Here is a 16,589-nt window from a genome sequence, read left to right on the forward strand (position 1 = left end):
ACACATTGCTTAATAGGCACATCAAAAGAGTAAAAAGAAACAGATGAAATTAATCCTTAAATATTTTTATTTAACTAATATATTCAAATATTATCATTTAAACATATAATCAATATAATATGTATTAAATATTTTACTTTCTTCTTTTCTCAAAGACTTCTAAATCTGGCGTATATTTTACACTTACAGTATATCTCAATTTGGACACTAGATTTTCAACAGCTGAAGTGAAAAATGTAGCCCTATCAAAACAATAAAATTGCATTTAATGGAAAAATATTCTACACTGTTGTAGTTTTAAAATTAGAATTTACATTTATTAAAAATAATCTAAAATTCAGTTTCTCAGTCACACTAGCTACGTTGTAGGTGCTCAATAGCCATATATGCCTACTGGCCATCGTATGGGACTGTGCAGTTCTAGAGGGTTGCCTGTGGGCCAGGAAGGGAAAGATGGAGATAAGAGATATTCTCAGTTCACAGTAGAAAAACCAGTACTATTCGAGTGAAATTTGAGTTAAATAGATTTCCATAGCTTTAAAAAATCCTAACTACCCTTATTCTGAATTTAAAAGTATGAGTTCTAATGTGAATCGCAAATTTGTGTTTAGCTTAGCTGTTGGGCTTCTTGGGTTCAAAGGCCATCTCCACCATTTTCTAGCTGTGTGACTTGGACAAGTAACTTTAACCTCTAAGCTTCACTTTCACCACCTGTAAAACAGGGACAAATAATGGTGTCCCTCATATTACTGTGAAGATTAAGTGAGATAATGGATAAAAAACATGTTGTAGCATGACTGGCAGCTTTTAGAAAATAAGTGACAGCTTTTAAACAGTCAAACCATTCTCTGGATGGGGACTGTCTGTAGTTTCTATTTTTAAAAGTACATGGATTTTTTTTAACCTGTTTGAAAATGACACACTGATTCAATAAATACTGTCTCTCAGCACCAGGTACTCAGCTAGAACAGAAGATGAAATGAACACAGTCCCCACCTTGAATGACCCCACATTCTCCAGTGTTAGAAACAAAACAGTGCTGGACTAATGTACAAATGAGAAAAGTGAAACCAAGAGAATAACAAATTTTTCCATCAATCCCAAAGAAAAGAAACCCCATCTACAAAAACTGAGTTTATGAATTGAAAATCTTAAAGTTTTGCATAATTCTCTAGCTTCCTTAATGATTAGTCATAGGCTTTATTTCTGCCACATAGAAGACACTGCTTGGTTTTCCTCTTGCACTGATTGTCTTTTCCTGAGCTGTGTTTGCTTTTTAGTTTAGTAGTTTGTATCTGATTTTAAAAAAAGGTGGAGAAGTCAGTCCATTTAATTCAAATGTCTGAAATAGAGAATGTTTTTAGTGTTATTACTGTTAAGTATAAGACAAGAGAAACTAAATACAGGTAAAATAAATGATTGAAATAAATAAAATTGTATTTATACTACAAGTTTTCTTCTTGATATAAAAAATAAAGATCCTTTGGATGAATAAGATCTCATTTTTTTAATCTAGCCATTAAAACATTATTAAACTTAATTTCTTTTTTTTTTTTTTGAGACAAAGTCTCACTCTGTCACCCAGGCTGGAGTGCAGTGGCATAATCTCGGCTCACTGCAGCCCCTGCCTCCTGGGTTCAAGCAATTTTCATGCCTCAGCCTCCTGAGTAGCTAGGATTACAGGCGCCCACCACCACACCCAGGTGATTTTTGTCTTTTTAGTAGAGATGAGGTTTCACCATGTTGGCCAGGCTGGTCCCAAACTCCTGACCTCAGGTGATCCACCCGCCTTGGCCTCCCAAAGTGCTGGGATTATAGGCGTTAGCCACTGTGCCCGGCCAAGAAACTTAATTTCTTAAAATTGTTGTTTTTAAAAGCTGTTTCTACCCTAGGAAAAACCTGTCCATTCAGGATGTTAAGATTAAGATTATGGGCTTTTACTCTTTTAAATTTCTAGCAAAAATTAAAACCAACAAAAAATAAAATTAAAATTCTATAGCTGCTATTGAATTATTTGCAAGTTCTTAATCTGTGCTGTACTGAGTCCTAAGATTTGGTCATAAGACCTACAAACATCATAATATGCTATAGTAAATAAGAGTCCAAATAACTTTCACATTACTTCAGTTGTAATAAGATGAAGTCTTTCACATTATTTGTAATAATATGAAGTCTGTATTAGTAACTAACTTTTTCTTTCTTTTTTTTTTTTTTTTTTGAGACAGAGTCTCGCTCTGTCGCCCAGGCTGGAGTGCAGTGGCGCAATCTCGGCTCACTGCAAGCTCCGCCTCCCGGGTTCACGCCATTCTCCTGCCTCAGCCTCTCCGAGTAGCTGGGACTACAGGCGCCTGCCACCACGCCCGGCTAATTTCTATCATTTAAAAAAAATCTACCTTTTCCCATATATCAGCAATTCAAAATATAAATATTTGGGAGCAAACTTTTCAATTTAATAAGTCAAAATTTAAGTATGGTATAATTTTTTGTCATTCTTTGCATTTGCAGCTCTCTCTTAATGAGACCCTAATATCTGAAATTTTATTGCTGAATATATCCATCAAAGGATTGAAATCATTGTAAAATATTGACTTATCTTGAAAGAAATTTCTCTCTTTAAATTCTATACTATACTGAAAGATGGCAGAGCTTCAGACTCTGTCTAGGTAGATGTAGGAGCCAGCACGTGCCACCCTGTATGCCACCCATCACTCTCTCCACACCATACAACAAGTTAAGGGGAATATTAGGAGCATTCTTAAGCGGGAAAGAAGTCATAAAGGAACAGGTACAGATCAGGAAATGTATGTGGAGGCCAGGGAATTATTGAGTGTGGACATTTGTTGTTTTTCAGCCACATTGTTCTCCTCTGGTCCATTACCTTTCACCTACAGTGTGCATCTTGTGGGGCCCTGTTAGTAAACAAAATGCTCGGCTAGGCACAGTGGCTCACGCCTGTAATCCCAGCACTTTGGGAGGCCGAGGCGGGCAGATCACTTGAGGTCAGGAGTTTGAGACCAGCCTGACCAACATGGTGAAACCCCGTCTCTACTAAAAATATAAAAATTAGCCAGGTGTGGTGGTGGGCGCCTGTAGTCCCAGCTACTTGGGAGGCTGAGGCAGGAGAATCTCTTGAACCCAGGAGGCGGAGGTTGCAGTGAGCCAAGATTGTGCCACTGCACTCCAGCCTGGTGACAGAGCGAGACTCCATCTCAAAAAAAAAAAAAAAAAAAAAAACTAGCTGGTTGTGGTGGTGCTTGTCTGTAATCCCAGCTACCCGGGAGGCTGAGGCATGAGAACCACTTGAACCCAGGAGGCAGAGGTTGCAGTGAGCCAAGATTGTGCCACTGCACTCCAGCCTGGGCGACAGAGCAAGATTCAGTCTCAAAAAAATAAAAATAAAAATAAATAAGTAAATAAACAAAATGCTCAAGTGCTAAGCTGGCTTTGGTGGCAGAGTGACAGAAGGGTGGACAGAAGAGTGGGCACCTTGATTCCATCAGCAAAGCCCTGCCAAGATGGGCAAGGGGTTACTGCCCAGGCCACCCGTGGTCCACCAACCTCCCCCCTTCAATACCGTGAACTCAGCCCTTATGCACACATACACATACACACACACACACACACACACACACACACACACACACACAGCATTAGCTTTATGAAGGAGGCAACAGAAGACACAATGGCCCTAAAATTGCATTGCTTCCACTCTTTCTGTGCTACTGGGTGTTGTTATCATGGCTGAGAGAAGTTTCATTTTTTAGCAACGCACTGGAGAGCTGGTGTTTCGAACAAACTTAGAATACAGTAGGCCAGGGCCACCCTATACAGCTGTGCAGATTATGAATTGCACATAAACTACAATGTGGATGGTGTGTACAAGCTACACAACTGTACTTGACAGCCCTGCAGGCACCCTACGAATATCTGTATCATTTTGCTATGAAAAAAAGAGGTCTTGATTGTATTGGCTGATCTAAAAAGCAGGTTGGGAAAGAGCATGATAAGGTTGCAAAGAAGTACAGAAATGAGAAGAATCGCTATGGTAGCGCAGCACATAATTCTCTTCCAGTGCCTCACCTGAAGCCCCCTCTCCTCCTCCCTGTGCTGATGTTATCTTTTGACCCATGATGGATTCTAGAGCAGAAACCACAACAAACCCCTAACATTTCATTCCACTTATATTGTTACTACAGTAGAATAAGATTTAATGTTTTTCTGGTTTTTTTTTTTTTGAGATGGAGTCTTGCTCTGTAGCCCCAGGCTGGAGTACAGTGGCGCAATCTCGGCTCACTGCAAGCTCCACCTCCCGGGTTCAGGCCATTCTCCTGCCTCAGTCTCCCAAGTAGCTGGGACTACAGGCACCCGCCACCATGCCCAGCTCATTTTTTGTACTTTTAGTAGAAACGGGTTTTCACCGTGTTAGCCAGGATGGTCTCGATCTCCTGACCTCATGATCCGCCTGCCACGGCCTCCCAAAGTGCTAGGATTACAGGCGTGAGCCACCGCGCCCGGCCTAATGTTAAAAGATCCCATTTATTAACAACTTTTTTGTGTGACAGTATCATAGCTATCATGTATTCCTATAGAGACTTATAATTAAAAAGTTACCTTTAGGTTGTCTTACATGTTTTTCCATCAACTTTGTCTTTTTCTGTTTTACTTTTCTTTCCTCACATTCATTCCCTTGAGAAAAGGGGAGACAGATGAGGCACAAGTTTGAGGAAATTCAAAGGAGATTTGATATGAGGGGAGAGAACTAGAGGGAAAAAAGAAAAAGAGTAAGGAAAGTAGAGAAGAAATCAATAGAGAGGAAGTGAGAAAGAAACAAAAAAAGCCAAAAGCAGGAGAAAAAAAGGCACAGAAGGAGAAAGAACTTATTTTGAATATTAAATTCAGATTATGTTCTAACCACCTCATCAAAAATGTATTTAATCTTTGCAATGGAGCTTATTGTTGAATTTCACAAGCAGGTTCCCTTTTAGAGGGCTCCCTCTTTTTTATTAAGCCTGGGTTTTATAAACAAAGAATGAACCTGGCTGCTTAGGATTCCAAGGAATTTGGTTTGTAATATTTAAGAGGAACATGGAAAAGAAAGATGGGTAAGGGTAGGAAGGAAACTCCCAATATTTTATGTGATTTTTCCTTCTCTTCTTTTCTTGAATCTCTATCCTTTGTCTCTTTTCATCTTGGAAAAAACATCAAAGAATCAGAGATAACCCTATAATTTGGGCTCACTGTAAAAAAAAATTCAAAAAGTTAAGGAGAATAAAGCCTAGAAAGGTAAAAACTTAAAGTTAAGAGAGAAGAGAAATGGGGCCGGGCACAGTGGCTCATGTCTGTAATCCCGGCACTTTGGGAGGCTGAGGCGGGCGGATCATGAGGTCAGGAGATTAAGACCATCCTGGCTAACACAGTGAAACCCCATCTCTACTAAAAATACAAAAAAATTTAGCTGGGCATAGTGGCAAGCACCTGTAGTCCCAGATACTCGGGAGACTGAGGCAAGAGAATCGCTTGAACCTGGGAGGCGGAGGTTGCAATGAGCTGAGATCGTGCCACTGCATTCCAGCCTGGGCGACAGAGTAAGACTCTGTTTCAAAAAAAAGAAAAAAGAAAGAAAGGAGAGAAATGAACTCAGATCCAGAGAGACAAATTTAATCTGGACCCTATTTCATGCATAAACTTGTCATAAAAACAGTGCATTTGAAGTGGCACTTTATCCCAAAACCTTATGCAGAAAGGAGAAAAATGTGTAACTTTCGCAAACTGCTGAGAGGTTTGAGAGATGAATTTGAGATCATGGTCCCTAACTAGCATTGCTGGGTGAATGTGAATCAGATGAGCTTAATAATGCCAGGAATTTGTTTTACTACTATGGGGAGCAGTTATTATTCTGATTTCCACCTATAATATAAATTAGAATTACAGACTCATTTTTAATTTGTACTCCAATTACATTTAATAAAATGAGGGATTAAGATTCAGCCAGTCTTAGCTTTTCTTGGGGTACACGGTGTTAAGTGAGAGTAAAAGTGTATGGAAGGGGAACAGGTGATTTAGAGGAGAGTGAAAATGGGGAAAGAAATGCTAATCAGGGGAAAAACTGAAAAACTATACAAGCCTAAGTAAGAAAAAAGTGGGAAAACATGGGAGAAAAAGGTGGAAAGAAATAAGAAATACATAAGAGAAAACAAACAGGGAAAATAATTAATACTTTGTGGAAAACTGCATGCCCATTTTGTATGTTAAACCACCCTTGTGATTTAACAAGCCCAGAGTGGGATTTTGCTGCTCATTTGCTGTATCTTTGCTTAGCTCCTGATTTCCAAAGCCCCATTCAAGCTGCCTGCTAGATTGTCAAAGATGAGTCCCAGGACTACAAACATGGCAGCTCATAGAATCTTAACTACCAAAAGGGTCTTGAGACAGCGAATCATGCCCTCCTCCTCCCCTCACCCCAGCCACTTGCACACACTTTTCATAGTTGAGGAAATTGAGGTTCAGGGAGATTAATGACCATGTAATACAGGAAGTGTAGTTAGAACCAAAACCTAGGGCATTTGATTCTGACTTCAATGTTTCAGAGTTGATTTCTTAATTTTTCCCTTCCAAAATGTTTCCAATTCCTTCTCGCAGCTTGTTTCATGAGGTTACTATGGCCTAGTCACGTTGTCTCCCAAACTGACATACCCAGTTTTTTTTTCCTCTGGTCCCCACAGGCAGTCAGTCAATAACTCTTATTGACTATGGATTCATGTCCTTGTTTCCACTGTGATTGCTTCTCACCTGGTTCAGACTTTGGCACACTTCATCTGACTGTTAGAGTAGCTTCCTAACTGGTCTCCCTACCTCTAGCCTCCTCCAGCTTCTCTTAGAGACTGCAGTCAGAGTAATCATCTTAAAACATAACACTAATGTTGTCATTTCCCTGTCTTCCAGTGGCTCCTCTTTAGCTACCTAACTTCTTAGCATGATCCATTATTTCCGTAATTTGACTCCTGCCTTGCTTTCCAGCCACATCTCTCACTACTCCTAAATTGAACATGCCCAACACTTTCCTATTTGTTTGATTTTGCTCACCCTGTTCCCCTATATTCAGGATATCCTCATTTTCCCCTTTCCTAACTCAAAGACTGCCTTTTTCATAGAGTCTCATTATTTCCTTTCCTGAGCCAAAAAATAAGTTCTGGACTTTTAAAGTACACATAACTAACATACATTCTGGTTTATATTATTTGTGCACATGTCCTAAGGCCAGGTAACATATCCTGTTATTTTACTACGTTTTGTTTTGTTTTGTTTTGTTTTGTTTTGACAGCATTTCACTGTGTTGCTTAGGCTGGAGTGCAGTGGTGCAATCACGGCTCACTGCAGCCTCAAACTCCCAGGCTCAAGCCATCCTCCTGCCTCAGCATCCCAAGTAGCTGAGACTACAGGCACACACCATGCCCTGCTATGTCCAATTCTTTTTTAATCCCTCCCACAGCCTACACAGTGCTTCATATATGGTAGGTAGGAATCAAATGCTTGTTCAATTGGACAAAACTGAGTCTGTGCTAGAAAACAGGTAAAAGAATTAGTCACATAGAGGATGAAGACAAAAATGTCAATGCTTTATATTAATTTGAAACTTCCATGGCTAAATACATGACTGTCTCAGAATGTACATAGAATGTACTAACTGCATGCAATAGTTTTAATAGTAGTAAGGCTGCTAGTAGATTCACCCTTGCTTTTAGCAACTAAGAGGAAAATATTTGCCTATACTAGATCTCTCTGAAATTTCTACAAATTTAGTTTGATTTCTTTATGAAACACAGTTTAGGGTAGAAATTAATAGATGAAAATTCTGTACTGCAAAGGAGATTTTGCACTTTCCTTAAAAGCTTTGCACTTTTCTTATAGCATTTCCCTGTAATGTTCTCAGGTCCAATAGTATAGATTGGAATATAGGCCAAACCACATTACAGTGAAGCTCATCTGGTACTTTTAGACACTAAACCCAATGGGGGCCAGCCACCGTGGCTCACGCCTGTAATCCCAGCACTTTGGGAGGCCAAGGTGGGCGGATCACCTGAGGTCAGGAGTTTGAGACCAGCCTGGCTAACATGGTGAAACCCCATCTCTACAAAAAATACAAAAATTAGCCAGGCATGGTGGCGGGTGCTTGTAATCCCAACTACTTGGGAGGCAGGAGCAAGAGAATCACTTGAACCCAGGAGGTAGAGGTTGCAGTGAGCCAAGATTGTGCCACTGCACTCTGGCCTGGGCGAAAGAGCCAGACCTCGTTTCAAAAAAAAAAAAAAAAAAGCCCAATGGGAAGCCCCAAAGACAAATCCCATTTGTGTAAAAACCTATCCTATAATAATTTGCTGTTTTTTGTGGGACTGACTCTTGTACGTGTGACTAAAACTGCCTTCAAGTATTCTTGCTTTTTGAAGTAGTATTTTTTTTTTCTCTTCACTTATGCCAAGTTAAATGTTCCTTCTATAGTGTTCTTTTATGTGCATGACTGAAGCTGAAGCTTGGCCTGTCTCCCAGGTTTGAAAGTAACTTAGAGCTGGTTCAGCACTCAGCAAAGAGAGAGATTTGCCTATAAGACAACCTATAAGAGGTGCCTATAAGACAACCTCCACATTAAAAGTTTGTTACAAGCTAAAGATTCTTAGAACATGGCAATATATAAAGAAAAATCATCACTCCCCACCGCCAAATAGAACCCAAACATTAAATAGGCCCAGGGCAGTGGCTCACTCCTATAATCCCAGCGCTTTGGGAGGCCCAGGCGGGCAGATCACTGGACATCAGGAGTTCGAGACCAGCCTGGCCAACATGGTGAAAAATACAAAATTTAGTCAGGCGTGGTGGCAAACGCCTGTAATCCCAGCTACTCAGGAGGCTGAGGCAGGAGAATCACTTGAACTCGAAAGTCAGAGAGATTGCAGTGAGCAAGATCACACCACTGCAATCCAGCCTGGGCGACAGAGAGAGACTACGCCTCACAAAAAAACAACAAACAAACAAACAAAAACATTAAATAGTATCACCTGGTAGAGGCTAAAGACATAGGAGGAACAAAGAGGAGCTGGATAATTTTACATTTACCAAAAATTTAGTTGTGGACCGTTCCCGTTATACATCAGCAAGGATGGAAGGTCCTATGATTGCTGTAGTTTGCATTCTGCCTGCAGAACTAGGCTTGGCATGGTTTATGCCTGATGATTTAGATACAGGGAACTGGGAAACTGAACCAGTGCGGAAAAAGAAAACTGAAGTAGTAAAGTACCATAATGTTTTCCACTTGAAAGATAGCCTCAGGATCGGCTTTGAGAAAGAGTTTCTTCAGTATAGGATTCTCAGAATGGAGCAAGAGTGAAGAAAGGAAATGCATCAAAAAGTCTAGCTGAATTCCTTTGCTCTTAGCCACACTACTCTACCAGGAACCAGAGATAACTACTGAATACCAGGGATCACAATAAAACATGTAGTGGAATTTGTTCCATACCTGAAGTGTTTGATTCAGTTCTCAAGCTCCTGTAAAAATAAATAGCACATCTCAAAAATTTGCCAGCATAACCACAAATATTTAGAAAAGACTTACTAGATATAAAATAACTGGTCATTCTTTAAATGCTTTGTGGGTAGTAATGAAACATGTTTAGCAAGCCTAGGCCATTGCTGATTATAGAACATATGAGAATAAAATTACCTAAATTTCTGCAACATGTGGACTATTCAATCTGTAAAAGCCGTGAAAGTTTATTGTACATAATAATATGTAATCTATTCTTATTATGTCTATTGCCAGTCACTCCATAGGGCTGCTGGCATCCCCAACACTGCAGCCTCCTTGTCCTTCCCTTATCAGGCTGAGAGAAGTTAACTGCTGCTGCTGAGCTGCTTAAATAAATAAGGTCAATTATGTTGGGAATATAGGGTTTCAAACATACCTAGGGATAAATTCTGAAATGGATGATTAGGAGAAATCACCAACTTCTGGTAGCTTCTTTACCACCAAGTCTTTGGCTTTACTGGGGGTGGCCATGCTTGGGAATCTTGTAGCAAATAATGTACGTTATTTACATTTAATAACATTTCTTATGGTTTGTTGGATAAAAGAGGAGGCTAGCAGTTTTTTAGATTTCACTTTCAGAAATGTCTTTGGATAAAGAAGCTTATTTTCTGTGCTCCTGATTTTTAAAATTGATAATAATTAAAATACTTATTTCCTTAACCTCATTGGCATACTAAAACAGAAACTTAAGTCACATAATTTTCACCAAATTCTTATTTCTTGACACATTTTCAATAAGTATTTTGGAAGTATTGAATAAAACAAATAGTTTAGGAAGAATAATTATCTTAGCTATTATCCTACAAAATAAACATGCAAAGACATAATTGTGGTCCATTTTAAGGGGACTGGCAAATACACTCAGTTCAAGTTCTACAATGGATCTTTCAGAAAGTAAATGTTAAAATAGTAATTTTCTATACAGTTTGCAAATAAATATTCATATAGTCTTTATCAAATAGATCTGATGACTTGAATGAAGGTTAAGCTTAATGGTAAAAATTTTCAAGAGACTGAGAAATATCAAGTAAATGTACCTTGAAAAATAGATGTAAATTAAAGCCTGCCACTATCCTCTCTGAAACAAAGGAAAGAGCCATGGTAGGACTACTGTCAAGATATGAGAAAAAATATAAATGTTTTATAAAGTAAATTATTCATTTCTTTTTTTTTTTTTTTTTGAGACGGAGTCTCGCTCTCGCCCAGGCTGGAGTGCAGTGGCGCAACCTCGGCTCACTGCAAGCTCCGCCTCCCGGGTTCACGCCATTCTCCTGCCTCAGCCCCTCCGAGTAGCTGGGACTACAGGCGCCCGCCACCACGCCCGGCTAATATTTTTTTGTATTTTTAGTAGAGACGGGGTTTCACCGTGGTCTCGAACTCCTGACCTCGTGATCCGCCCGCCTCGGCCTCCCAAAGTGCTGGGATTACAAGCGTGAGCCACTGCGCCTGGTTAAATTATTCATTTCTAAAGGACCTAAAGTGACAGTATAGATAAGTTTAAGTCTCCAACATTTTTCACTCATCTAGATTTAAGATGCTCAATTTAAATTTTAAAGACTAGTAAACCTGAGGGCACAATATTCAACAAGGTCATCATTTACTTTTTTTTTTTTTCCTGAGAAAAGGTCTCCCTCTGTTACCCATGCTAGAGTGCAGTGGCTCTATCATGGCTCTTTGCAGCCTTGACCTCCCAGCTCAAGCAATCCCCTTGCCTCAGCCTCCTGAGTAACTGGGACCTCAGGTGTGCACTACCACGCCCAGATAATTTTTTTCTTTTTTCTTTTTTGTAGGGACAGGGTCTTGACATATTGCCCAGGGTGGTCTTGAGCTCCTGAGCCCAAGCAATCCTCCCGCCTGGGCCTCTCAAAGTTTTGGGATTACAGGCATGAGCTGTTGCACCCAGCTTAATTTTTTATCAGTGTTCCAAAGTACACAGTTATAAAGTGTCACTGAAATCCATGGTTTTGGAAAAGAAAAATAATATATATAACTTATTTTTCAACATCACTAGCATTACTAAATCCCACTAATGTCTCTGCAATACAGCAGTAGTGAATTCCATTCTGTTCTTAGAATATTACATCTTTCATCCATAATTAACATTCTCAAATTAGACTCTAGCTAGTAATTATGTTCCTGATGCAAATAGGCAATAAAAAGAAATCCATGCTTTATTAAATTGAGCTTAAGAGGATTACTTATAACCAAAATTTGTTTTGTTTTGTTTTTCTTCATCTATTTATTTCTCTCCAGTAGAGTCAGCTGATAAGTGGCATAGGGAGCTGAGAAGCGAGGGGTGAGACCTTGAAGAATTTGAGATTTGTTAATTCTCAAGATCTTTTATATCTTTAAAATTCTATGATTTTTGCTATTTATTTAGGGATTCATTTTTTATCATTTCTAATAGTGATCATAATAGTGAGACTAATGAAACAGTACCTGCTGAGCTTTTTTCATCCTAACAAAGTTATTCTTATAATTTTTTTTTTTTTTTTGGAGACGGAGTCTCGCTCTGTCACGCAGGCTGGAGTGCAGTGGCACGATCTCGGCTCACTGCAAGCTCCGCCTCCCGGGTTCATGGCATTCTCCTACCTCAGCCTCTTCGAGTAGCTGGGACTACAGGCGCCTGCCACCACGCCCGGCTAATTTTTTGTATTTTTAGTAGAGACAGGGTTTCACCATGGTCTCGATCTCCTGACCTCGTGATCCGCCCACCTCGGCCTCCCAAAGTGCTGGGATTGCAAGCGTGAGCCACCGTTCCCGGCCTATAATTTTTAATATTTTAAAAGCTATTAAGGGGTAGGATAGAAAAATTCTCAGAGAGTGATGTCAGCAAGATGGCTGACTAGAGACGCCTGGCATTCATCCTTCCCCCACAAGAAAGGACCAAAGCAATGAATAAACTGCTAAGATGTGACTGGAGTGTCAAAGGAAGGTCACTGGAGGGCAGCTGCGGAGCAGAGACATGTCTGTGGTGATGCAAAGTCCAGGAGGGCAGTGTGGAGGCACCTATATCACCCATGTGGACTAGATCTGCCCAGAGTCAGGAGAGACTTCCCATTGCAGGGAAAAGGTAAGCAGAAGAGCCCCACCAGCCCCCATTGCTACCCAAAACACCTACAGTCCTTAAAACAGGAGAATCCCACAGTCCTTACAAGCCCTGAGCCTAGTTTTGGGGGTTGCTAGGAATTCCCACAGCTGCATTGCCCCAGGTTAAGAGCACAAGGTATGCACTTCCTTCTCCCCAATCACCACCTGTGAGCCAAACTGCTTCTTGAGACCAGAGCCACCTCTGGAGAGTAACCTGCTCTGGGGGGCCACTGGCCACTGCATCTCTCCAGCCCTAGGGCTCCATCTCCATTCCACCAAGCCCACACTGGTGGCTGAACGCCACAACACTACCTGTGCAGAACCTGGGCCAGGATCTGCTGTGGCTTTGGCTTTACATAGCAGGGAAACCAACCCTCACTGCCGCACTTCTAGCCAGAGGGAGAGTATGACAATCTTATCCATGGAAAACCCACCCTTGAGCCAGCCAAACTGCTGCGTACACACCCTCAAGTGAGAGAGACTCCTGAACCTCTAAACAGCTGATATACCCCTGGGCAAGCAGAATGTCTATGTGCTGTGCTTAGGGCATGAAGAAACCGTTCCACAGTGCCTCCATCCCCTACAGATATGTTTCTGCCTGCCCAATGACCCTGCACCCAAAATCAGGGTCTGAGACACAGTCCTGCAGGTTGCTCCTGACAGGCATGCCCCCAGGCCAGCCAAACAGGCAAGAACCCATATCTTGAACCAGAGAAACAGTCCCATAAGCCACCCAGGTGGACATGTCCCAGGCTGCCAAGCAGCCCTGTATCCACATATCAGGCCTCAGAAACAGCCCACAGGCTGTCCCCAGTGAGCATGTCCCTGAGTCAGCCAAGCAGACTTGCACTGGTGTTCCAGATTTGAGAAATGGCTCTGTGGGCCACCCCCCTAGTAAACATGCCCCCAGATCACCCACACCCAAGCAGCTGTGCACCCACATCCCTGGTGTATAACTCTGAGAAACATCAGGCCTGAGAAACAGCTCCGTAGGCTGCTACTCATAGACAACAACTGTGTGCCCATGCTCCTGGCCACAGTAACAGTCCCATGGCCCCAAACCCAGCAAGCCAGACCCCAGGTTGGTCAATCCACTGTGTGTATGTGCCTGTCTGTCCCTGACCTGAGAAACAGCCTGGTGAGCCCACCCCTGGCAAAGCTGCACCACTGATGCCACAAACTCTCTAAGCCTAGGCCACTGAGAAACTTGCAAATGCTGAAGAAACTACATGGAGACTACACTATTGCATCCACTTAGAACCAAAGCCAATGCAACCCACTGAACTGACATCCCAAGACCCATTCATATAAATAAGTCTTTCCCTGTGACACTACTCCATAAAATTGGAGGAGGCATTTTTTCCATTAGATGCATAGAACTCAGCATAGGACCACAGGATACATGACACTTCCAAAGGAAAACAATAATTCTCCAGTAACAAACATCAATAATAAGAAAACATATAAAATGTCAGAAAAAGAATTTAAAATAATAATCTTAAGAAGACTCTTAAGATTAAACTCTTAAGATTAAAATATTTTACAGACAAACCAAAACTAAGGAAATTAATCATCAATAGATTGGCCTTACAAAAAATGCTCAAGGGACTTATATATAGAAATGAAAAGATGATAGCCACCATCATGTAAACATGCAAAACTATAAAACTCACTGGTAGAGCTGATACACAAAGGAGAAAGAGAAAGCAATAAAACCTTATCACTACAGAAAATCACTCAACTGCAAAAATAATAAGAGAAGTAAGGAGCAAATGATATACAAAACAACCAGAAAACATGTAATAAAATGACAGGAGTAAGTCTTTACCTATCACTAATAACCTTAAATGTAAATAGAGTAAATTCCCTGCTTAAAAGATATAGACTGGGCCGGGCGCGGTGGCTCACGCCTGTAATCCCAGCACTTTGGGAGGCCGAGGTGGGTGGATCACGAGGTCAGGAGATTGAGACCATGGTGAAACCCCGTCTCTACTAAAAATACAAAAAATTAGCTGGGCGCGGTGGCGGGCGCCTGTAGTCCCAGCTACTCCAGAGGCTGAGGCAGGAGAATGGTGTGAACCCGGGAGGCGGAGCTTGCAGTGAGCCGAGATCGCACCACTGCACTCCAGCCTGGGCGACAGAGCGAGACTCCATCTCAAAAAAAAAAAAAAAAAAAAAAGATATGGACTGGCTGAATGGATTTTTTAAAAAATGACCCAACTATATGCTGCCTACTTGAAACTTACTTCACCTGTAAAGATACATATAGACTGAAAGTGAAGAAATGAAACAAGATATTCGATGTAAATGGAAACCAAAGTCAAGCAAGAGTGTCCATATTTATATCAGATAAAACAGACTTTAAGTCAGAAACTGTAAAAAAAAAAATGAAGGAAGTCATTCTATAGTTATAAACGGATCAATTTAACGTGAGGATATAACAATTGTAAATATACACGTACACTGGAGCACCTAGATTTATAAAGCAAATATTAGATCTAAAGGCAAATAGAGATCCCAATACAATAATATCTAGGGACTTCAGCACCCGCCCTTAGCCTTGGACAAATCATCTAGACAGAAAATCATCAAAGAAACATGGAATTTAAACTGCATCACAGACCAAATGACTTAACAGACATTTATAGAACATTTCATCCAACAGCTGCACAGTACACATTATTTTCATCAGCATGTGGAATATTCTCCAGGATTAACTATATGTCAGGACACAAAACAAATGTCAAAAAGTTTATCCAAAATTTTTAAAAATCAAAATTTTATCAAGTATTTTATCTGACCACAATGGAATAAAACTAGAAATCAATAACAACATGAACATTCAAAAGTATACAATACGTAAAAATTAAACAACATGCTCCTAAATGACCAATGGGTGAAGGAAGAAATGAAGGATGCTATTTAAAAATTTACTGATACAAATGGAAATAGAAATACAATATACCAAAACTTATGGGGGCACAGCAAAAGTGGTATTAAGAGTCAAGTTTAGGTCGGGCGCGGTGGCTCACGCTTGTAATCCCAGCACTTTGGGAGGCCGAGGCGGGCGGATCACGAGGTCAGCAGATCGAGACCACGGTGAAACCCTGTCTCTACTAAAAATACAAACAAAAATTAGCTGGGCGTGGTGGCGGGCACCTGTAGTCCCAGCTACTCGGAGAGGCTGAGGCAGGAGAATGGCGGGAACCCGGCAGGTGGAGCTTGCAGTGAGCCGAGATCGCGCCACTGCACTCCAGCCTGGGAGACAGAGCAAGACTCCGTCTCAAAAAAAAAAAAAAAAAAAAAGAGTCAAGTTTATAGCAATAAATACCTACATCAAAAAACTAGAAAGATGTCAAATAAATAACCTAATGCTGCACCTTGAGGAACTAGAAAAGCACGAATAATCCAAACTCAAAATTAGTAGAAGAAATAATAAAAGTCAGAGCAGAAATAAATGAAATGGAGACTGAAAAAAAAAAAAACCCAAAATATTAACAAAATGTGATTAACTCATTCTATGAGGCCAGCATTGCCCTAATACCAAAACCAGACAAGGACATGACAAAAAAAGAAGACTACAGGTTAGTATCCCAGATGAATATAGATGACAAAATCCTCAACAAAACAAAATCCACAGAACCGTACAACACAAGGAGTAAACCTTAATGTAGTGTAAACTATGGACTATAGTCAATAACAATGTATTAATATGTGTTCATTGACCGTAACAAATGTACCACATGTAAGATACCGTGGGGGATTGGTAGGAGGGCACAGTGGGAAGCGTGTGTGGAACTCTATGCCCTATTTGCTCAGTTATTTTGTAAATCTAAAACTGCACGCAAAAAATAAAGTTTAGTAATTATTTTTCATAAACTTTTTAAAAGGCATTAAAAGCGAATCTAATGGTTTAGAGCAT

The 16,589-nt window shown here is 40.6% G+C and overlaps 1 protein-coding gene across 16 annotated transcripts in view; it reads right to left on the minus strand.

Annotated features, from left to right (window-relative positions):
• GARIN2 (golgi associated RAB2 interactor family member 2) overlaps positions 1–16,589 on the minus strand; it is a 100,081-nt gene that overhangs the window by 55,376 nt on the left and 28,116 nt on the right. For 5 of the 16 annotated variants that reach the window (XM_058429576.1, XM_058429577.1, XM_058429584.1 and 2 more), the window contains 3 exons: positions 9,509–9,537; positions 4,628–4,686; positions 1,170–1,342 (listed from right to left, as the gene is read on the minus strand). In XM_058429576.1, coding sequence (XP_058285559.1) covers positions 1,277–1,342; positions 4,628–4,686; positions 9,509–9,537 — 154 coding nt within the window. In that variant the 3' untranslated portion in view covers positions 1,170–1,276. Of the gene's footprint in view, positions 1–1,169; positions 1,343–4,611; positions 4,687–5,788; positions 6,125–9,508; positions 9,538–10,614; positions 10,688–16,589 lie in introns of those variants that run through there. The other 11 variants (XR_009210299.1, XM_058429579.1, XR_009210301.1 and 8 more) reach the window with 11 other exon arrangements.

This window comes from Hylobates moloch, unplaced genomic scaffold (assembly GCF_009828535.3).
Source record: "Hylobates moloch isolate HMO894 unplaced genomic scaffold, HMol_V3 SCAFFOLD_16, whole genome shotgun sequence".
NCBI classification, from domain to species: domain Eukaryota; kingdom Metazoa; phylum Chordata; class Mammalia; order Primates; family Hylobatidae; genus Hylobates; species Hylobates moloch.